At 43.4% G+C, this 23,619-nt stretch overlaps 1 protein-coding gene across 1 annotated transcript; it reads right to left on the bottom strand.

Annotated features, from left to right (window-relative positions):
- Positions 1 to 2,485: 2,485 nt before the first annotated feature.
- Positions 2,486 to 21,050, bottom strand: ISM1 (isthmin 1, angiogenesis inhibitor). The gene is made up of 7 exons (XM_010011353.1): positions 20,962 to 21,050; positions 19,454 to 19,544; positions 18,450 to 18,686; positions 11,008 to 11,275; positions 7,796 to 7,939; positions 4,803 to 4,892; positions 2,486 to 3,151 (listed from the first exon to the last, which is right to left on the bottom strand). Exons 1-7 carry the CDS (start codon positions 21,048 to 21,050, stop codon positions 2,634 to 2,636), a joined length of 1,437 nt encoding a protein of 478 aa, XP_010009655.1. The 3' UTR covers positions 2,486 to 2,633.
- Positions 21,051 to 23,619: the final 2,569 nt, after the last annotated feature.

The raw sequence follows: 23,619 nt of genomic DNA, 5'->3' as shown, positions 1-23,619 counted from the left end.
GAATACTCTCTCAATCTGTGTTCTAGGACTCATCCTACAAAAAACCTGGTAGCTCCCCACCAGTCGTTCTTGGGCTCCTTCAGAGCTGTTACCCTTGGCAAGCTATGAGTGGGAACACTTAAAGCTTTGTGCGTCATTTCATTTATTAGAATGATTTCTCCTCCCTGACACTTTGTTATGTTCAGTATTAATGATGTAGCAGCATTTCTCAATAGCACCATAATTTACTAATCCATGAACTGCAGGGACATGTTTTGTAGTTGAAGAATTGTGACTGGAGAAACCTGAGATTGTTGTTCCCCCCATGCTGCTCGGTGAAGTAAAAAGCAGTGCTTTCTACTCCATGTTGCAGAAAATACCTGTCGTCTCCCCTATGAATTGACTGATCCTGGAGCTGCTTATGCCTTTCATCCATCTGCTGTCAATTTAACTGGCTCTGCTAGCTGGTGGCTCCTTCTTATGACCTCGCAAGAGTCTGCAAAACCTGGTTTCTATAAAAATTAAGGGGCAAATCCCCATGTTTACCCTCTTGCTCAACTAACAACGTTTAGTTACTACCAGCTAGTGCTAGAATACATCCATGACACCCCCCACCTCCAAGTTGAGCCCACATCTGGGGAGACCCGGTGGCTTGGCCAAGACTTCCAGCTGCTGCCGTCACCTCGGTAGGTCGGTTGCTGTTGCAGACGCTCAGTGGCTTTGCTGGGACTGCTGTGTCTCTGTAAATCTGGAATGTGTGTTCAGTGCCGAGGCTCTGCAGCCTCTCAGATTAGGTCTGACAGATCCAGGAGAGCCTCCGCAGCATGTCACTGGTCAGAGTGGGTGTCCAGGGCCCAGGCTGCTTTTTAATCCTCTGACTTGCACCACCTTGGTGCAAGACCAACACAAGCCTGACGCTTCCCAGGCTCAGAGGACTTACCATGCACACGTTGATGCTCGGGGGGCCGTGCACACATATGTCTGTCCAGGAGGCTGCAATTGAGCAGCACCTGAAAGGTCACAGAGCTAGAGAAAAGCTCTACAGAATAGATGTGTGTATGGACATAGCAGGAGAAATTGGCTTTCATGGCTGACTTGGATCTTTCCGCTAAGACTGATGGCAATGCAAGATCGGCTTTGCTGCTGTGTGAGGTTCCACATGTGTATCAGACCATACAACCCGAAAATAGGCATTGCTCTAACAGCATTTAGTCTCAATTTTCCAAATGAAGACATGGACTTGCAGCAAGACAGCCTTTTGGAGGCTGGAACTGTAAGTGTTTATTTACCCATGGTGTAGTTTTTATCTTTCATAAGAATGCAGGTTATCAGCTGCTTAATTACAGGATTACGTACGTAAACTGGCACTTCATCAAAATTTGGAAGTAAAACCTTTGCCTAACAACAGTCTTGTTCTTGGCAATCAAGTTCCATCTGCAGACGCCTCTCATGTTAGACACATATCCCACATGTGAGTTATTGTTACAATTCAATAAATACTTTACAAAAATAATGCTAACTTTAAAAAAAATTAAGACATTTTAACTCACCAATAGTTCCTCTCAGAGAGCTTCCTGAAAGAATAGCTGCTTCTGTAGGGCGCTGTGCACTCGGTGTGTGGGAGATGGGGGAAAAGGGCTGGTTGCACGCTTTATCTCAGGGAGCTTAGAAATGTGTATTCTGATTTTCCTGTTCTTTAAAAAAATAGACTTCTCTCTTTTTTAAAAAGAAACAAACAGATCTAAACACTTTTCATGTTAAAAATTGGGAAGTAACTGGTTTTTTTGGGTTTTTTTCCCTTTGATATGGTTTCCTCCTCTGGCCTCACTCCTCCAGTGATTTATGGCATGCCTAGTTTACAGGTAGCTGCCCTGAAGATCTGCTCCCAGTGTAGAACGTAAGCCCTGATGGCTGTAGCTCCATATCTGGGCTGACTCCAGGAGTGGGCAGCTTGTAACTCTTGCACAACCACCGCATCGGACCTTTTCTGGTTCATAGGAAAACCACAGCTACGTGTCCCTGCAAGCCTACCCCAGATGGACTGCAAAGACCTGAGCTAGACTGTAACAGGAAAGAATCCAAGAAAAAATTGCTATTAACTGTCTATATTCACTTTTGAGTATTACCCTTCCAAAAAATAGTCCTCCTTTCTTAGATATGACTGGTCATGAAGTCAATTATAGAGAAAACTGACACTGTAGGTGCATTAATCTTGCAAACCGTTCCCATATGGAAGAGTACATTCTTCAATCCTATTGTTTATAACAACTTTTAAATATGTGCCCTCCTCAGCTGGAGCCTTGGGGCCTGATGGTGATGGCAACTGCCCCCCCTAACTCCCACCTCACACTTCTGTTACAGTTGGGTAATAAAGTGAAATGCACACTGTTAAATGAACATTATTGCAGTATAAAATCCTACCAGGACAAGTTTTATGTATGTCTGTATGTAAAAATAGGTGTGTGTGAGATAGAGAGATACGCGTTTATAAATTACACACACTATGAAAAATACTTATGTATTATATTACAACTATATACATTCATTAGAAAGAGACTGATCAACCCCTGTCAAGGAGACAATGCAGCAGCCGTTATCAGTTCTTTGGCATCCAGGAAATGAATGCTATTTTGTGTCTCAAGAGGAGGAACATCTCAGTATTCCCTTGCTTCTTGAAATTGCTTGTAGTAGTCTTCATCTGAAGGGTTTTCTGTGCATTTCTGCCCATTGTTTGGAGGCCGTGCTTCATTGTATCGGCTCCAGTCACCTTTGCATATAATCCAAGGCAGAATGTCCACTTTGTAATGGAGTTCTGCTGAGAATTCGATGCTGATCAGGTTTGGTGTGCCTGCCCCTTTCCCTCTGGTAATGAGCTGCATATTATCATCATAGCAGCAGTGCTGTGCTGCAAGCGTTGTGCTTTCCAAAGAGAGCATGGAGCGGATACAATATCGTGCAGTGGGCTTATAGATCTCCAGTTTTTCCTTTGGACCACTTGCATCTTTCCAGCGGAAGTTTTTCCTCTTCAGTCGATCATAGATTTCAGCAGTGCTGTATGCAACTTCTCTGGGGTAGGAGCACGGGCAGCTGGGAAGATCATTGACCACTTTGTGCATATATTTCTTCAAGAACTCGCTTTTGCAGCTCATCCATCTTTCGCAGCTATCGGTGTCTGTTTAAGGGCAGGAAATGGAAACTTAAGAGACATTATGCAACATCCCAGTTCATATGATCAGTGATAACAAATACGTAACTGTTCAGCACCAGTGCTTTGCTTAAGAAAGAAAGGGCAGTCAGCGCTTGCCCCCCTGCAACGTGCTATCTTGTCAGATGAAGAAATCACATGCATGACTGCCTTTAGGGCCTCAGGCAGTCTAGTCTGAATCACAGTGCAGCACTGTGCCAATAAGCATCTTTGGCATTTCTCTTACCTGGCGGATTCTAATTAAGCTGCAAGCATCTCCATGCAGCACAAGAGGGTTTACAAACTACTACGGGTTTACAGGCAACAGACCTGAAGCAGGGAAATCATGGTGATTTGATGCTGATCTCCAATTTGAACCCCTAGACTGCTCATCTTGTAAGAACAGCAGATTCACATGTCGACGGACCAAGTTTCTCATGACACTGCACATGCCAAGGTGGCAAGCAAGGCCTGGGTTGCTTTTTCTGAAGTTCATTCTTAAGCCCTAATTCAGTTTTTCCTTTAACTAACAAATACTTTTTTCTATTTAGTCTCAACCTTCCCAAAGGGGTATTTCAAGTAAGTGTAGTTCAAACGTGGATACTGACAGCTGGCAAACGCAGCCAAAAGTGATTCAGATTCTAGAAGGGCATATGTGACATAATATTGGAGTGTCTGTACATTAGGAGGATTTAATGGCACCAGAGCCATGACTAACAGCTGGGATTAAAGAGATTTATAGACTAGTAGCATATTTAATACTGGCACTTTATTATTTCACGAGAGTCTGGGGAGAATCCAGTTAAACATCTCCTACCCAAAGCATTATTCAGTGTGTCTGTATCATGCTGTGGGTTTTAAAAATCCCCTCACATCTTGCTCCACACTCACTTAACAGGAGTCTGGAGTAAGGCAAAACTGGGACCTCAAACTCTTACAGCAAACATCTTTGCAAAATATTTACTTAGTGATCTGTGTCCTGTTTTTTTATCTCCTTAAAGAGTCCTATTGTGCTCTACCACCATAGGAGGGAAGTGCTGGGTTACATTATTTATCCAATCAGCCCACATCCAGTGTCTAGGAGTGGCCACATCATGGTTTCATTGGGGGGATGAAATCAGAACATTATAGATGTTGGACTGAGTTTTACATAGATCAGTGTTGAGTTATGCCTTATACAGTTGCTCTGGCTAGCCCCACAGCAGCACACACAGTTATAAAACTGTGCATGCTTATAAAAGTCACTGTTGTTTTTTCTCAGCTGTACCTAAAATGCTTTTACATTATCTTCCATTCAAGGCTATTTAACATAATGCTGAAAATTCACACCACAAGCATTGGATTCCCTTCCCCCCACCCCATTAGCATGGAGCCTTATAGCCCTTTTCTGAACTAGGACAGAGAGCCACCAGTTTATAATGAGAGAAGCACATACATTTACCAAGGCTTAAGAGAAGGCAGATTTTATGACAGAAGCAAGCTAAGGTTCAGATCATAAACTTAAGCAAGGTAATAAATGGCCTTTACTACTGGCATTTTTAATAGTAAACACAAAACCTTGGTCCTGCAGCAAGAGTCAAACCAGGAAAACCTAAGGAAGTCTCTTATCTACTACTGGAAGAGTGAGCAGGCTGCTTACCAACTTCAAACAGTTTGGTAGCATTGAAGTCTTCGCTTCCTGCAAGTAAGCTCACTTCTGTGGCAGCTGTCCGGAAGGTATCTTCAATCCCTAAAACAAACACATGTCAGTGGTGATGGTGTTTTCCTATTAAAACACAATGAAATCAACTGCCTCCCTGCCACCCCTTCATCCCCAGTTCTGCAAGGTGCTTTTGTTTGGCAGGACAGTAACCTCAGGTTGCTGCTCAAGGGGGTGTTTGTTTAAAAGTATCATGGCCAAGGAATCTATGGTGTTCAGAGGATAAAGCATTAGCTTAGCCCAAAGGTCAAATGTTTTCCAGTTTCAGAGCTTACATTATATTTAAGCAACAAACTGGTCAGTTATGAACCCAGTGCAGGGGCAATAGTGAGGGAATCGTTACTGTTCTTCCCGATACAAGGCTTGCCAGCATCTCCCGATAATTCCAACTGGAGCTTTGCACACACTTCACCAAGTGCCACCTGATCAGCTTTATGTGGCCAGCACCTTCTCCAGAGCATGTGTCACAAGTGACTGACAAGATACAAACAAAGGTCCCAGTGGAAGCTCTAACACCTTGGGCAAAATGTGGTGTCTGAAGGAGACAGCTTTTGCGCTGCTTCTAAAACCAGGTGACATGCCTGAAGAGAGGTAAGTTCACATCCATATGTGGGCAACCATCTTTCAGGAAGTATGAGGAAAGGTGATGCTACTACAAGAAGACTGGTGCTTGTTGGTCTCTCCCAGTGCTAGGGAGTTGAAAGGTGTGAGTAGGCAAGAGATAAATAACCTTTCCAAGCAATCTGATTCCCCACCACCTACAGCAATTAAATGAGACACAAGGATCTTCAAACAGCCTCCAGTTAAGTGTTTGCTATCAGTAAATAGAAAGAGGGCTTGCCAGAAAACGTAATAATTGGTCTTGCCAAGCTAAATATCCTCTCTTTGCTGCTTGAGTTCAGCCTACCTACCAGCTCAATGTTTCCCTATTATTTTCTGTGCCATGTAGCCTTAAAACAAATGTCTCTTCAAAGAAGCATTTGAACAGGTTTGGGGTTTTTTTCTTCCTCTCCATTGAATTAAAGACCTCCAAAGAGGGCAGAAAGCCCTCATATGTGGTAACTATATGGTTAATGATGAAGCCTGTTCAGCACTCATCTTCTTGCCAATGAACTTTCTCCTGATCTTCTGAACTGGGGCATAATAGCGGCTTGCAAAGCTTCAAAACAGCCTCAGGCCGCTTTTCAATAGAATTATCATAGGGTTTTGCCTTAACTCCAGCAGTAGATGCAGAATAATAGATACTCAAGAACCCATTACGAGGCACTAATTCACTGCTGGAATTATAAACAGCAGAAGCTGAGCTTTGCCCTTGTAATTTTAAAAATGTCAGCACAGCCTCAAAGAGTAAAATATATTTGGCTTGCTGATCGTTGGAGGTCTGTTATATTCTTTCAAGTTTGCCACTGTCTGATGCTAGCTGGTAATAAATACTGGAGAGTATAACTGGGGGCCACATGCTTTCTTCTGGAATTACCCCCTTATTATTGCAGGTTTAGGATGTATGAGAGCACCCAGGAACATTTTTCTCCTGAAGCGCCTAGCAGCCTTTACCTTGTGACGGATGCGATGGCAACTCACACCTATCTACAAGTGGGAAACTTCTATCATTCTCACTGAGGATCCTGTGTCTTCTCTCCAGCACTGATGACTTTTCACTTCCCACCAAAAAACCTGACCTCCAGCTTAAGTATTTCTGCCTTTCTGAGTCACTAAGTAAACTCAGTGAAACACATACCATCACGGCATGTGTTTTTACTTCTCTCCCATCTCGGGAAGTTATGAAATTGCACATATCCCATGCATTGTGGCAACTCCTGCATCACTGCATTACACACTTGCCTAAATCCTAACAGGCAGCAGCATTTAAAGAACATCACGGGAAAGTCTCCCATAGCAGCTTTAAATGTTTATGACGTAGGTTTGGGTGCTCAGCCCTGCTTTCACCACTGTGTGATGGTAAGGATGTCTCCATTACTGGCATTTAAATGCCAATGCCTATAGATGGGTCGGAGCTAAGTTAAGGCTCCTTGGTCACATTTTCTGCATACAGTCAAGCCAAAACTATACATTCCTTCATCCCATTGTGCACAGCTGCTGTGGGACCAAACTTTGCTGGTTTATAATTCTCCAGTTATCAAGCACCATGTAATGAAACAGAGATGACATTTCTACCTTCACATTGACTTTCCAGGACAGGAAATTTTGCAGCTTAATGCCCAATGGACTCAAAAATCTCTGGAGTGAAATGCAAAGCAGGTATTTAAAGTGGGGCTTTTTTCATATTAATACATGTGGAGTCTTAAAGCAGCTCTGTATACATTAGGCACAAAACTTAAAAGCCACAAAGCTGAGAGGGAGCTCTTTGTTCACAAGACAGGCATGCCCACCCGTTGCACAGCAAAACCTGAGCTCACTGAGGTAGCAGTCAGCACAGCTGTTTTGAAATGCTAAAATTCATACAAATTTGTTTCAAGAGAGTAGATTTTGGCCCTTGGAATACAAATATACTGTGTGCAGAAATGACTGCCGTAACCTCAGAAAAGCCTGTACTTGTCTTTCACATCCCAGGAGACAGCAGACTGCATCTAGCAGCACATTATTACTAGCAAAGAACCTGCCATTTCCTGAATGGCCTTGAAAACCAGTGTGGCTCTTCCCGACAGAACTCCTGCCTAGCCAGGGAATGAATGGCCCTGGGCTTTGTGTACAGGAGGGCTCCTACCCCTTGCCCACCTCTCCCCGCTCCCCAGTGCACTGAACACGATCACACCTGAGCCAGCAGCTCTCTGGAGATGATCACACCTGAGCCAGCAGCTCACTGGCCACGCTCACACCTGAGCCATCAGCTCACTGGCCACGCTCACACCTGAGCCATCAGCTCACTGGCCACGCTCACACCTGAGCCATCAGCTCACTGTCCATGCTCACACCTGGGCAGTTGGGCCGGTCGCAGGTCCGTGACTCGGTGGCCGTGCAGGCGTACCCGCAGGACCTCGTCCGCTTCTGGTTGCCGCTCCCGCAGGTAACGCTGCAGAGGGACCACAGGCTCCAGTCTCCCTCGCCATCCATGTAATCTGTGTAAGAACAAAGATGAGGAAGGAAATGAAGAAACAAAACTTCTACTGCCCAAAACTACTGTGTAGTGTTTTTTATTAAGCAGGCAAAACAAGAATGGAATCCAGATGTCTCTACCTGAAGCTTGGGCTAAATGCCAGGCGTAAGCCTGCTGTTTAAATGGTTTTCACACTTGATGCTCCTTAGGGAAATGCATGCAACATGATTTGAAAAAATATTTCCTTTCTCTTTTGACCTTTTGGCAGCTGAGAATCCTCAGCTGCAGAGCTGGGTCATGAACTAACAGTACACATCTATCCACATCGTTTCCCTGTATACAGGAATATGTTTTCTGACCACAGACTAATCAGGCACAGGGTAAATTAAGTTTTCTTTTTTGTCTTTTCAAACCAGACAGCAATAGCACAAGAAGACTCATTTAGTTTTTAGGACACAATGCATGTTTGGCTATGGGAGGCTGAGGGGTAAGTGTGAAAATAGCAGTTTGTTTTTCAGCCCCTTGAACAGGAAACAGATACTACAGGAACACTGCTGTGAATATAGGGAACTGCATATACATCTTGCACCCAGAACAACACGCAGTTTGTAGTGTTTCATGTGAACTATTGAATAACACCAAATCTGACTGTTTACTAGTAGGAACCTTCTGAAAACAAAGCACAACTTTATTCTCTTCTGGTTGACAGCCAAGGGCAAACCACACCAAGTCTGCACCACCACGACTCAGCGCCACTGTAAGTATCTAAACCCCTTAGAACCCTTGTTTGCTGAGCTACCTGTTGCACATCCCACCTTGTGAAGGCCCTCAAATGGAGCCCATGAACCAGACCCAGTTTTCTTGCCTTCCCACTGGCCTCCCATGCTGAGCGTTGTCTCTCGCTAGGGAATGTCTGGCTTAATGGATTTCTCTGCAACCTACAGGAGATGTTGGACTGACCTTGTAAGTTGCAGCCTTTGCTCATTGGGGTTAAAGCAGTACTGGTAGCAAAGCAAAACTGGGTTTAGTGACTCTGAGCCAGCCCTGCTCTATAGCTGAATGTGTATGTAGAGGCAAGAGTGAGGGACAGATCCCTGCATGCACTGGCCTCTGTGCTGCATGCAGTTCCCACTCCCCCCTTGCTGCCATGCTGTCTGTGGGCTTCCTGAGCTGGTTAGTAGAACACGTAACTTGATTTGTACCATATGTAATGACTGACGACAACTCTGTGGGGTGCTATTAAACATTTATTGCCAGGAGTATGGCAAGGTTATATATCTCACTCGCAGCAAGCTGCCTAGATGTGAGTTCCTCGTGGCTGGGACCTCATGTGCTTTTCCTCCTTTTCTTACATGGCTGCTGATTGGGAAACCACCCCACTGGAATCAGGTGTCCGTGGTGTGATGTGGGTGGGAGCACGGTTAATGCCTGTGTGCAAAGACCCAAAATCCTGGGAGGACAAGGGAGGTGATAGAGCCATAAAGCGATGGGTGGCACTAGAATAAAAGCCCCATACAGGCAGGATCTGCTGCTAGGAAAAGGGGCAATGGGTTCAAACTTAAAATGTGGAGATTTAGGTTAGATAGAAGGACGAAGTTCTTCACTATGAGGGTAGTGAAGCATTGGAACAGGCTGCCCAAGAAAGCTGTGAATGCCCCATCCCTGGCAGTGTTCAAGGCCAGGTTGGATTAGGCTTGGAGCAACCTGGTCTAGTGGAAGGTAACCCTTCCCGTGGCAGGGAATTGGAACTAGATGATCTTAAGGTCCTTTCCTTACCCAAACCATTCTGTGATTCTATGATTCTATGACCCTCCTGGCCAAAGCCAACTCCACACGACATTTTAGGTTAGTCAGAAGGCTGGGAGTCTTTTCCATTTAGCAGGGTGCTCTGGTGTACAGCAAAGAGCTCTGGGATCATTTCTAGTCCTACCTACCTAGTGTTTATACCGCACTAGGAAACACAGAGTACCTACTATTAAATAGACCACATTAGATTTTCAGCTGGAGCTCAACATGTTCTTCCCATTTTTATATCTGTAATTCTTATTAATGCTTTTCTACCACAATTATTTGCAAAAGCAATTTTATTTTACCTGCCTAATATACGAATTCTTGGCAATAAAGTGTACCCACAAATAAATGCAGGTGCAAAAAGAACGGATAGACTTTAATCTTCTGGCCACAAAATTTAATACATAAGTGTTTAAATACACGATTCCACTAAAAGTCTCTTTCAATTGTTAAGGCTCTAGGACTGCAAGATAACCAAAACAGGGGAAAAATAAGACTGAACCAGTGCATGGCAGCCACTCTGCAGTATGTAGGGAATGACACAGAAGTGCCAGGGTAAAAGTACTGTGGCTTTGAAACCCTGATCTAGTATAAACCTTTGCATTTTACATACACCTTAAATCAGAGAGGCTCTGAGCGACCTGTGAGCACATATTAGTTCACCTCCCTTGAGTCGTTCCCATGTGGACAGTTACAGCCCGCTGGGGCAGTGAATGACTGTAGCTCCTCTCTGTTTCTAGTTTCTGCAGCTGTTTCACACAACAAGCTGAAAACAATTGTTTTCGCCATGACACATCTGGAAGAGAACTACACACGCAAATACACAATGTTCCTGCTGCATATGCCACTCCCCACACATGCACCAACATAATTCATCTTATTTGTGTATCCACCGAATACTACCATGTCTTAGATCTTGCTCATTTATCCAATAATTACATTTTGGTTCCCAGACCACCGCACAATTCTAAATTTGTACTTCTCCTTACCCTAAAAATAAACACGAAACCTTGTTTCCTTTGCTTTTAAAAAAAGTACACTTAGGACTAAAAAAAGGTCCTCTTATGGGATAACTGGTATGATTTTCAAGATTATAGACTTACCAGTGGAATGCAGCTACCACAGTACAGCTTGTGCATCTGCACAGCTTTGTATTTAAAAGCTGATGAACAAAAGCCACATGTTGAAACACGCTGTTTTGCTTGGCACACTCGCAGCGATGCCTCGCCATTCTCATTTCCCCCACACTCGTTTTTACAGTCCCAAGATGCCCATACGAGGCCTGGAATGCAAACTTACCATACTCTGGCTGCTCCTTGGACTCAAATGTCCGGTGACTGGGTGCATGACTATCCCACCCACCGAGAGGGTTTAGGAAGTTGCTGTCCTCAGTAGTGCTGTCGTACTTGTAGTCCTGGTCACCGCTGCTCATGCGAGTCAAGGTGGAGGATCTCTGCCACCAGTTTCTCCACTCAGGCGATGGGACGGGCCAGCTAGGCTTGCTGTTCTCTTTCTGCAGATCCTTGTCTGTCTCGGTGTCAGGGCCATCCACCACTTCAATGGTAACCTATAGGGTTCAAACCAGACCAACCTGTCCGTCAGTATCTCCTCCTAGTCAGTGGGAAACTTTCTATACCCCGAAGACAAGTGACTGGTGTTGCCCTGCAAAGGGGCTGTGTAATACTGTAGGGTTCACATGTTGTAAACCATATGCGGTTAACTGAGCCCAGAGATATGCAGCGGCTGAGTGATTCCTTCTGCTACCTCTGCTGAATCAGACCTTGGAACAAAGGCTAGGAAAAATCCCACACAAAATAATAACCCATGCTGTGCCTAAAACCTTTGCAGGAGAATTCTCGGCCTTATGGGGAAAAGATGTTTAATGCCAAACATATATGACTAGGAAAAAGAAAACCAAATCTGATACTCTTATTACGCTGAGGCTCATTTTGAGTCAAGCATGAAGCACACCAGTGTTCAGAACCCATTTCAAGGACTTGGACTGGCTCAAGATAGGGCTGAGTAAGTCTGGGAGTGTGGACGCGGAAGATGCAGAGCCCAGGGTCTGTGCCGGGCTGCTCCTGCCTTGCCCTGCAGCAGCTCAGCCCATGCCCTTGCATGGCCCATCCTGTGGCACTCGTGCTTCCACCACACCACAGGTGGGCTGTCACCCAGCACGCGAAACCACACGCTGCCGTGATGAGAGTCAGCAGCTCCTCCAACCACCGCGGAGTAAATCACTGCAAATCCCTCTGAGGTCCTCCTTCTCTGCTGGAGTATAATGATACACAACTCGTTTACGGTTTCTATAGAAGCCCAGAGCCAAGATTCAGTGTTTGCTGCCCAAGTCCCTCACAGACATATGAATGTAAATATAATTCTGCACGGGAACACCCCTTGATTACTCCTTTTCTGTGCTGAACAATGTGTAATTACGGAACTCTTGGATAAATACTGTGTGTGCATATAGGTGGCTATTTAGGTAGAAATAGGAACTAGCCATCAGAAACTCTGGCTCTGTGAGTCATGCAAGTATCGTGCGGCCACAGAGAAATCATAAGTGCTCTGATGCTTCATGCTAATGTGGTTCAGTGATTACAATGGACTGGTTAAACAATGATAATACAGCACTATCAGATAGATCTATAAGGTTTAATATAGGCATGGATGTGTTCTTCATGGTTTACAGATTTAGAAAGTAGTCTTTCAGGACATGACTCCATGAAAATCGGGTTGTGTAAAACCAGGAATAACATAATAATGTTCTGTTATACTAAAAGTCAGTTACCCAGCTCTATGGATTTGCACTGTGCATTAAAGGTTTCATTTTAACACAATTATTATTAGTAAAATCACAAGACACACACATGAAGAAAGAAGAGTGTCCATGTTTCTTCAGCTACCTGTGAGCCACAGAGGAGTGTGACATAGAAAAAACCCAGATCTGCTGCCACAGCTTCGGAGCTGCCAACACAGCTGCACAGACAATGCCCACACATCCTTTTTTGGAGAAAGGAGATTTTGCATCTATTTCATGCTTTGCATTTGACCATAGACCAAGCCATTGAAATGAAACGGCTCTGAGGCTACTAAGAAGCTCCTCTGGGAGAAAGAGCAAGAGTGAGAGAAAGTGCAGTTGTCAGCCTAATAGCATCTTTACACAAGAGATATTTTACTCCCAGGCTAAACATGGAATTGGAATGATTACTTCATTAAACCTCAGTTTCTGCAGACCAAGAATTAAAATGGATTTCATAAGTTTGAAAACATGAGGGTTAGTTCAGGGATTCAAAAGTGTTGCATCTATCCAAGGAAAACAGAGTTTTCACAATAAGTGAAAGGAAACAGTGTTACAGAGCGGTCGCAAGGCTCTAGTACTGCCCATGTGAAAATTAGTAGGACTCTAGTACTGTAGCAGCAAGTATATTTAAGACCACATTAACTCTGTAAGCAATAACTCAGCAAAGTGGAAAAAACCCAAAAGCAACACAGCCCCAAAACAAAAAAACCCCACACCAAACAAAACCTTCTCATAAAAAAGGCATGGGGCACTTGATAACCATTCCATTTGCTTTGGAAATCTGTAGTTATGTGATAGACAACTAGCATGAACTCGCACTATTTCAAGCAGGTACAGTTTGAAGAACCATAGGGATTTGATTTGAAATCCTTATTCAGGATGCCAAGTCAGTTGAAGCAAAAGAGGGTTTGTAGGGACAGAGAAACTCCTGAGCTTTGTGCTGCACAGGGGAAGAGAGGCAGGTGTAACACACGAGCTTCCAGCACTGTTAGACCGCACCAGACCTCCAACAGCACTGCCACTAACTCACTTCAAGACATGTCTGTGCAATCAGATACCCCTCTTCAGTCTGCTTTTACTACCAAGGAGGCTTATTACAGAGGTTGTTAAATGAGTTTCTCAACACGCAGCCTATTTAAAAACTGAACATAACCAGAGCAAAATCTAACGCAGTACTCCGACATACATCTGTATTCCTCTCTCCACCGTTTTAAGCGTTGATTACCAAGTGGTTTAACACGTGGCATAAAAGAACACAGGGTGAAAGAAGTTCTATAAAGAAACTTGGGATTGTCTAAACTGCTGCTCTTGGAGATGAAAAACAAAGGCAGCTTCAGTTGACTCTAGTTCTGTGTGTTTCAGGGACTCAGCTATGCGCTGCCCAGCCCCATTCACCTCCTCCAATGGACCTTCCAGAGGCAGGGAGGAAATCAGTGAGTGAGCCTCATACTCCCTCCCCACTACTTTTAATAGCAGCTCTGCTGTTGAGAGTGGTTAACCATGGCCCTCTGCTCTGCCTAGCCTAGTCTCTCCAGCTTGCTAAGGTGACTAGTACTGACCCAAAAGTTAGGGCAGAGGGGAGAGAAGAGGCTGCTGCTTCAGGTGAGCTCTTACTCCCCTATCCCAGCCTGAAATCTTGAAAATTCAGTATTCACTGACTTTCTCCCAGTAGTTAAACCAGACTTAACATTAGCCCATGACTACACATACATGATACATATACATGACACACAAACACGTGTCTTGTTTGATCAGTTTCTACGCTGGGGGTTGTTTATAAAAAGGAAAAAAGAAATCAGATCTAGAAGTAGGGTCATTAAAAATAGGCATTTAAAGCGGCTCTGGAAAAGCTTTCCTGCTGTGTAACTACTCCAACAAAAACATGTTCCCTCAAAAATAAAAAACCAGATCTGGTTTAGTACTTCTATCTTGGAGACTTTTAAAAAACTTCATTTTCTCTGATTTTTTCTTCCAGTGACTATCAAAACTGTAAAGAATATTTATTTTATTTCTCAAGCTTCCAAAAATGTCTGTGGTAACATGGTTCTTGTATAAATCCACAATCATCTCCAGAACTATTCAAACCTAAAATGAAGTCACTTCTTTTATGGTCGTGTGAGCTACAGATAATGATGTTCCTCTAAAAATGGTTAAAAATAATTGGCATAGGTACATGAAAACAACAGATTTGCAGTCACCTTCTAATGAAACAAATGCATCAAGCACAGATGTCTTGAGACACCAACATCCAAGTTTCTCCTGGCCAAAACTATAGAGAAGATAAATACTATCCCTGCCTGTTGGAGTGCACAAGAAGTTCCATGTACTTCATCCTGTTTACTGGGACAATGTTTCTGAATTCCCTTTAATGGTATAAACATTGCCCTAAGCAACTGGAAGACCGTATGTCAGGAAGAACTACATTTGCAGTATTGTGCAAGCACTGGATTCTGTGACGTTTCTATCCTCCGTTCCCTCAATGCAAATTTTCCATGCAGAACTTGCCATCCTGTAAAGGTGGATACGTGCAAGCCAGCAATGAGTTAACTGTAACAGCAGAACAGAAATTAGTTCATTGTAAGATATTGAAATGGTAGATTTACGTTTACACCACCCAACAACTTCAGTTAAAGTGCTATCCGTAGTGACACCAATTCAATTCTGGTTGTGTCATGATGGCTCACTCAGGACAGTTTGCTGCACTTGAAAAGAGAAGGACTTCAAAATCTGCTGGCAGGAAAGACAATGATGAGAAATGGAAGATAAGCAGGTTCCTATACACTTCCCATGTGATTTCATTCTGTTACTCAGAGGTAAGAACAATTCTGTCTTACTCTGCATAATAACCCTGCCCAATTACAAGGTCTGCATAGGCATCCCTCGGCTAGTTCATCAAACGAGTGCAAATCTACACAAAAGGGATTTTCCACTCGTGAAAGGAAATGCAAACAAAATGTGTGACCAGTTTTGTAATCACCTTCTCATCCAGAAGTCTAGCAGGCACGGACAGAATTGATAAAATGACAAAAAAGAAGAAAACCAATCCTCTATACCAAATTGGCAGCCTTTGCTCAACAGCAGCTACTGCAGTTACTCTTAAACGACCAGTGTGGAAGCGATGCTAAAGCATAAAATGCCAGTTGAAATGATGGGAGATTTTACAAGGCTGGAACGCCACAGAAAGACCACTAAAGGTTGTCTTGGTCTCACACATGGAAGTTACACTGCATTTCCATTACTGCAGCTCCAGCTGTTCTTTCTGAGCTTTTCCTAGAAGACAGTCCACTGCACTTATATTTGACTGTCACCTGATAAATACTGTATTACCTGGGGGCATATTAATAGTCACAATTCCTGTGATGGTGTTCTGATATCCACCACTTCCTCCCTGAAAGAGCACACAACCAGAGCGTGATACAGCAATTGCCATCTCATGGGAAACCAGAGAAGGAATGGCTGTAAAGAGAACTCATTGGAATATCTTTTCAACCTGCTTTTCAGGCTGAGGTTCATGCCTGTTTATTAGGTTTTTTTAATTTCCAGGTATGATTTCCCTTAAAAAAATGTTATTTTTGGTCTATGCAGGTTTGTACTAGTAGAAAGAAAAAGAAGTTGTGGGTCTTTGAGAAGTAAACGTGGCCATGGTGTTAGATTAACACTGTTTTTTTCTCTCGTTTCCAAACTCACAGTCCTAAGAGGACTCAAATGAACACCCCCAGGATTGTAATTTACAGAGCCTGAAGCCATTGTGCAAAAGGCAAAATGAGCATCGATTCTGCTCTCACCTGCCAAACAGCTGATGAGAAATGTGCAAGTCAACAGGTGGCATTATTTCCATTCAGGTCAGAGTGCTCCTGTTTAAAGAGCAAGAATTCACTATAATCCTGGGTTTCCCAACAGAATAAGCCACCTTTTAGGCAAAGAAATAAACTTTCACTGACTCCTTAATGAATTAATGGGAGTTGTTTCTCCAGAAGGCCTGACCTGTTGCAGGACTGTCAACCAGGAACTTAAAGCAGCTTTGTGTATCTCTATTAATGCACCTATGTAAGCAGAGTAAATAAAATGCAGAACTTAAGGAGCCTGTTTCAGAACGAGCTGATCTTTGTGCGCAAGAGCTCTGGGATGAATGTTGCCCAATGTTTTCCAGTTTACAGGACGAGGCTTCCCCGTTCTCAGAGTCCAGCAACTCTGCTGACACGTTTCCAAGATCAGGCGGTGGAAAAAGAGGTCATAGCAGAAGCACTTCCTACAAAGACAATCCAGAGAAATGTTTCCATTTATCTATTCCCTGGGTCTAAACATTAAACGCTGTTACCAATCAGAGAAGGTTGTTGTTTCCCCTTGTCTTCCTCTGTGGTTTACATACTCTTCAAACAATGATGTTACACTATTTACCTCATACCACAATCTGGGGCCCCTGTACTTCCCTGCCTTCCTTTCCTAAGGCTTTCTGGAAGGCTTCTCCTGGTGTGAAGGATGTGTAGAGTTACCACATGTTGAGCACGTTTACTACCTTGGCCCATCAAATATTGGCCGTGCCGTTGATCCAAATTTGTTCAACTTATTAACACTGCAAGCCATCTGTGATGTAATGGAGTGTCATTGGAGACAGCTTGTTCTAGCCTGATCATAGAATCACAGAATGGTTTGAGTTGGAAGAGACATTAAAGCTCATCCACTTCCAACCCCCTGCCACAGGCAGGGACACCTTCCACTAGAGCAGGTTGCTCCAAGCCCCTGTGTCCAACCTGGCCTTGAACACTGCCAGGGATGGGGCAGCCACAGCTTCTCTGGGCACCCTGGGCCAGTGTCTCACCACCCTCATAAAGAAGGATTTCTTCCTAATGTCTAATCTAAATCTCCCCTCTGTCAGTTTAAAGCCATTCCCCCTTGTCCTGTCACAACAGGCCCTTGGAAAAAGGCCCTCTCCAGGTTTCTTGTCAGCCCCTTTAGGTACTGGAAGACTGTTATAAGGTTTCTCCTGAGACTTCTCTTTCCCAGCTGAATAATCCCAACTCTCTCAGCCTGTCTCCACAGGAGAGGTGCTCCAGCCCTCTGATCATGTTGCTCTCTCACCAACAGATTTATTATATCTTTATGTACATACTTCTTAGACATATCAAAAGGATGGTAATTTTGTGGGCTGGGGGACTATACGAAGCCAGGAATTAATTTAACCAGAAAACCAGTTCTGTTGGTGTATTGTTTTTATAAGTACATCTCAGGCAGAACAACATTTCACGTTATTGTTTTGGTTAAAAAAGACTGCTTAGTAATGCCAATTTTGCTTTAAGGCTCTGAATTAAAAACAAATCACTCATTTTTTCCTCTTTCTAATCCTTGAAGCTTAAAGATGCAAGTGGCTTGTAAGGGGCCATTCCAAACCCAAGAACAGTTTGAGGAATAACAAAGTTTCTTGCAGTCAACTTTTTTTTTAACTCCAGGCAGCTGCTGCAGAGATTAAGTCTTGGTTCCATATTGAGGACCACGTTCTGTGCTGAGCCTTAAGACTTGCTCTCTTATAACTTTTGGGGGTGGTTGCATTTTATAACAGCATACCAAAAGAGATGCAGTTCACAAACAGATTTTGCAACAGAGAATTGAAAACAGAACTTAAAATACCCATTTAATATCAACAAAGATAATATGTTCCAAAACGGCAACAGCAAAGATGGCTTTAGGATCATAAATAGGTCTGTATTGATACTCACACTTATGCAGTCAACACTATCCAAAGAGAAAATTAAAAAAATGAAATCTATGCATTAAACCAAAAATTATATTATAGATATATTATATTCATTCTCTCTTGGTGCTACTGGTAGAGGGGCAGGGTGTTCTGAGTGCAAGTCAGAGAAGCCAGGCTGCAAGTTGTCTTGGTTCATCAAAATAATTTGTGCAGCTCATAAAAACCCCACACATTAACATAAGTTTGTACCTGAATGTTGGGATTCTGCCCATTGATATCTGCTTTTGACAGGTCGGGGAAGTTTGGGAGATCCAGGAGGAAAGATCTAGGTCCATCTCTTTGCAAGGATGTATGCCCATTTTCCTGCCTGAAGCGCTGCTTGGGGAACGGCCGGTGGGCAGCCTGGAGATCAGGGTATTCTCTTCTGTCCTCGGGGTTCAGGGTGAAGCTGTCTTCAGGAGAATGGTCATCTGCAGTGAGTGTGTTCTGGGGAGAAAAGCAAGGCACTGTAACAACAACAGAGAGCACGCAGTCCTGCCAGTGCCCCGTCTCCAGCTTCCTGCCAGCGCTGGCTACAGCACACAGACCCATGGCTCATTACTGAGACACACAACTTATGACTGGTGTTTTCTAGACTCTCACTGAGGTCTACTTAGTGACAGTGGTGTAAATCTCTAACCCACCTGACACAAGATAAACCAGAGTCAGATTTGGGTGCTTAGCTCTTTCGGGTTCCTCTAACACTCCAGCCTTGTGGTGAGAACTTACACATTGACACAAGCATCTAACTTCGAGCAAATCTGGAAACATTAAGCAACCCCTGGGAAATCAATCAATCAGTATTGCATTAACATGTCCTTAAAACAGTAAAAGGTTATCTTTATTATAAATGGTTTTAGTTTGCTTTGTTCCAAAGTGGAGCAAAAACACTGCCTAAATGCATGTTGAAATTTCTGGTATTAAAAGATCCTACCGCTAAACTGGCGACCTGCCCTTCCCTCCCCTCAGTCTGCAACAACTTCCCATCTTGTCGCCTGTGTTCCTCACCCAATTTCTCTGGTCTTGAACATCTGAACCTTTCTTCCTCTGGGATCTCATTTTCATGTTTGCCTAATGGTGGGATTGAATTTCACCAAGTTGTGGGTCAGCGGTTAATGCTTTTGTTATTGTTGAGCGTACTTTCGGGTTTTGTAGTATATTACAGCAGGCTGCCTTGGAACCAGTAGCACTGCTGCCACTGCCTTTGACCTCACCAAGGAGATACATTTAGTATCAAAACACTGGCTCCCTGGGTTAGGACCAGTCTGGGGACTCGGGGAGGAAACCAGTCCAATCTTCTTATGGCTACAAAAAATGCATGGGGCAGATTGAGCTCAGGTTTTGCATTTGACTCAGCTGAAAAATGTTAGGCTTGAGGTCTTAGTATGACTGCCTGGGGAGCCTTTATTTTCAGTTCGTAAAAAGACAGCAAGCATGGAGAGGGTAAATGTTAAAGACCTATCTTTTAAAACAAGCACAATTAAAGTGGAATGGCCACATGTGATTCTGGCTCTACTGAAGCAGATTTTTGCCAGCATTTCTGGTTAAGCACAATCTCCATCCAGATCCCCTGGCTCAAGTTAAGCTAGCATACCTTTTGTCAAGCTCTCAGCTAGATAACGGTGCCAATGCCTTTTCCTTTATTTCGTGTTTATTTGCTTAGAAGGTTCTAAATTGACCTTTGAAGAGATTTTACAATATAATCTGTGCATGTTACAGGAAAATACTCAGTGACTTAAATAAACCAAGATTTAAGAGTTAATCTGGGACTAAGTGAAACAGTCTCAAGCAAAAAACCAAGGTGGTTCTCCTCGGCCCTTCTTGCTGCACTGCACGTGTAAAGAGCAACAGCAGATTTAGCAGAATTAATGTTGTCTTGGTGTTTTCATGATCAGAATGGTTATACTTAGATGTATAGAAGTCCCTTTCGGCACTTTCAATCCAGAGCACAGATGCAAAAAGTCCATTCTGAATCAGTGCAGTGCTAAAACTGTATGTGCTCCTGACAGTCCGTATTGCTTTATGGCTAAACCAAGGATGCTTCTCTGCTGAAGCCCAGGTAGGACTTTCAGACGCTTGGGTGGGCCACCTATTAACACACCGCTTATTCAATACAAAGTAGAAGGCAAATCACACAGCAACAAGCTCTGGAAAACAAAATTGCAGGTCTCTTAGCTGACTTCAGGTTCCTTACTCATATGGTAGAGCTTTAATTTAACATTTATCAAACAGAATGTAACTGCAAACTTCTTGGTGCATAAGGATTAAATGGCTTCCCAGTTATGTCTGACTAACAAGGTGTGATTGTGCCGTTATTAACTTACTTCAGACAGGAACCAGAAAAAATGTGGCATTTTAACTAGTTTTTTTCTGGGACATCGTGCCCATAATCTTACCTCTATTGAAAATACAGTAAGATTTTACTAGAAGATACTAAAATTCTCACACACAATTTCATATCTGCCCTAGCTGCTTGCCACTCCAGGAGCATCCTGATGTGCCACATTAACATACCATACAGCTAGAGCTGGCCAAGGACTTTAGAGACCTCCTTCTCTGATAAGACTCACTGTGTGATCTTGGCAGGTCATGGTCTGTCTGTGCCTCAGTAGGGATAACAGCACTTCCCTTCCTCACTGTGATGTTCGCGGGGAGCTCAGCAACTACAATTATAAGGGCTATATAAAAAGTTTTTAATAGTGTCAGACAGATGGAATATCACATGGAGCTAGTTAGAATATTGTCATGGTGAAGTAATGACATCAGGCTGATCAGGCCCACTACCAAGCTGCTTGGGGCAGAGACTGACATTAATTACAGACTGAGTTGGGGTTGTTTGAAAAGAATTGAGGGGGGACATGGTAACTGCCCTGTCCCAAAGGCTGCTGCAGTGAGGAGGGGGACAGAGCACTCTGCTTGCTCAGGGTGAACACGATCAGAACACCCCAGTGCAATGTAGCTATGTATTTCCAGTGGCAGTGACAGCCAAGCTCAAGAGCAGACTTTGGCAGGGGTCTTTAAGTCTTTAAGAACAGGGTTGACTAATGCCTGGCAGGAACGACACAGGTTAAATAGCGTGTCTGCTGCCTAAAAGCAGTGCTACCTCTTGCAGTCCCTTTCATGCTAGGACAAGCCCATGCTATGCCTCCTTGGGGCTTGTGTCTCATACTGCGACACAAGCAAACAGAAATGCTCCATACACAGCATCATTTCACTTATCTGCTCGTAGCACCATGAGTGAAAGTCCATTTGTACCCAGTTACTAAAACTAACAGAATGCTTGGTTTTTAGGCAGGTAATTCTTGGTAGAGTGTCTAAGCTGATTTGCAGTATTATTATATATGTATATTTCTGCTAAAAAGATAAAAGAGCCTGCTAGCAATAAAAAGTGAGCTTGAACTGCATATGAAGAGAAGAATGTGGGCTCACGTTGTTCAACTGCCTTAACTCAGGCAAAGGCTCCTCCAAGGCTGATCAAGCAGGAAAAAGTGTCCCCTTCCTGCAACGCCAACATCCTTTCTGAAGAAAACGAGGTTTGTGGTCCAAAGCTAAGAGATGAAATATATTCTTGTCTTCTTATTTCCACGTTATTTCACATGTTTATACTTCCCACTATTTATTTTTAGGTGTACACAATTTGCATCCCCCATTGCTTTTGGGAAAGCAGCGTTGCTTGCCTTCCTTTAAAACCTTTGTCACTTCATTCTGAACTACTGACTCAGTTTCTTTGAAGTTACGATATTTCCAATTCAGGCACATTGGTTTTTTCCTCAAATGATTCATCTGCTTGAAATATTTTCAGAGAAATCACTTTTTTTCCTTCAATTAACAGCATTATTCACAACGTTAACATTTTCATTAAGATCAGTTTTAGGGGTTATTCATGCTTGCTGTCAGCTACAGTTCTGCTGCCCCATGGGATCAGATATTTATAGAAGTTCCTAATACAAAACCAGTTTAGGGTTTCTGGGTGTTCCAAGCATGGACAGCATATAAGGGCAGGAACACATTATTGATAGCTGTGTGACAAGGCAATGAAATAAACCCTACAGAGAGAGAATCTGCCATACAGATTGTATTACAGAGTAACACACTTTGTCACACTGAAAAAGAGAGGGCAATAGTGCAGCACGTCTTTGTGTCCATCTATAGAACAGGGAAGAAGAGCAATCCATTGTGCGGGTAACTCTAAATGCAGGTGATCCAGGTGGGACTTGCACCACGGCAGGGTTCAAGGCACCAAGAGACAATCCTGCATGCAGGAAGAATTTCCTACCTGACACTGCAGTTGAACCTTTCAATAATCAAACGGGTATTCCAGCTCCCTCCTGTTTTGTTTCTCCCTCTGTCCCGTTAGACACTAGCTGCAGGGAAGTATTACTAGGGAAAGTACCGTTTCCCTTCCCCATAGAGAAGTTAGAAATAGGAACTTGTAAAAATACCAAACTGGGGAATTTCTCTGCATTTTTGGCATGTGAGGAATTCGTCTCCCTCCTCTCTTCCTTATTTTAATCCCATTTCCAGTTCTGGAAAAACAACAAAGAATAAGTGAGGAATGACTGGAGCTACAAAAAATATTCTGGAGCAGCTGCTCCTTCCCTGTCCTTCATATTTCTTACCTTCCTTCATTCCCTCCCCACTTGCCAAACTAAAGGCACATTTGCAAGCACCGCTAATTATGGGGTTGAAAGAATTTGGGAGAACTGATGCAACTTATATCCCTAACAGCTCCCAGACAGCAAGGGAATCTATTACTAAATCCCTGCTGCAGCTACATTGCTCTTTTATTTCTTGTATACTCCTTTGAAATATCTTGTAAAATGATCTTGACAAGAGGTCTTGAATTGAAAACCAACAGTCTGTCAGTGCACTTTCATGATGCACCTGTACAGCATCTTCAACCACCAGGAACAAGGAACGTTTATTTATTAGGAAACTTCACAGACGCTATAAAAGATTATATTGCTATCAGAGACAGAATGAGGCCTGGGGCCTTCACAGAAAACCATTATAGCCATTAGGACTGGTTTCATTTCCCACCTGCCTAAACAGATTGTTTTGATTTTGAAGGCTGTTGTGTGTTTCCAGGTTAGTGCTAAATGATCACTTTAAAATTAAGCGGTCTGGGGAGGCTGAGTAACGCACCGGGATACAGCATGAGCCTTTCGCCTCTGCAGATCCAAAAGCTGTAATGAACTTGGGTGATCTCATGCCTGGGGTTTCTTTAGCTTTTTTACTATCATGAGCATAAGCAGCACAGGACTTAGCAGGGAGAGGTATGAGGACAGTGCTAGATAAGCAGACAGTGAGGTTAACAGCTGAAAAGCATTATCAGAGGTACACAGAGAAAAACGTCGTCTGTGATAATGCCACGTATAGT

Source organism: Nestor notabilis, unplaced genomic scaffold, assembly GCF_000696875.1.
Source record: "Nestor notabilis isolate BGI_N333 unplaced genomic scaffold, ASM69687v1 scaffold26763, whole genome shotgun sequence".
NCBI classification, from domain to species: Eukaryota; Metazoa; Chordata; class Aves; order Psittaciformes; family Psittacidae; genus Nestor; species Nestor notabilis.
This window is presented reverse-complemented; position numbering and strand designations above follow the sequence as displayed.

Bases quoted from the DNA above. Each gene is read 5' to 3' on its own strand.
- ISM1 (XM_010011353.1), bottom strand. From the start codon at position 21,050: ATGTCAGTCTCTGCCCCAAGCAGCTTGGTAGTGGGCCTGATCAGCCTG. The intron at 7,940-11,007 runs GTAAGTTTGCAT...GTTCTTACACAG, and splicing joins CAAGGAGCAGCCAGAGTATG to ATTACATGGATGGCGAGGGA. The intron at 4,893-7,795 runs GTGTGAGCATGG...TGTTTGTTTTAG, and splicing joins CGACCGGCCCAACTGCCCAG to GGATTGAAGATACCTTCCGG.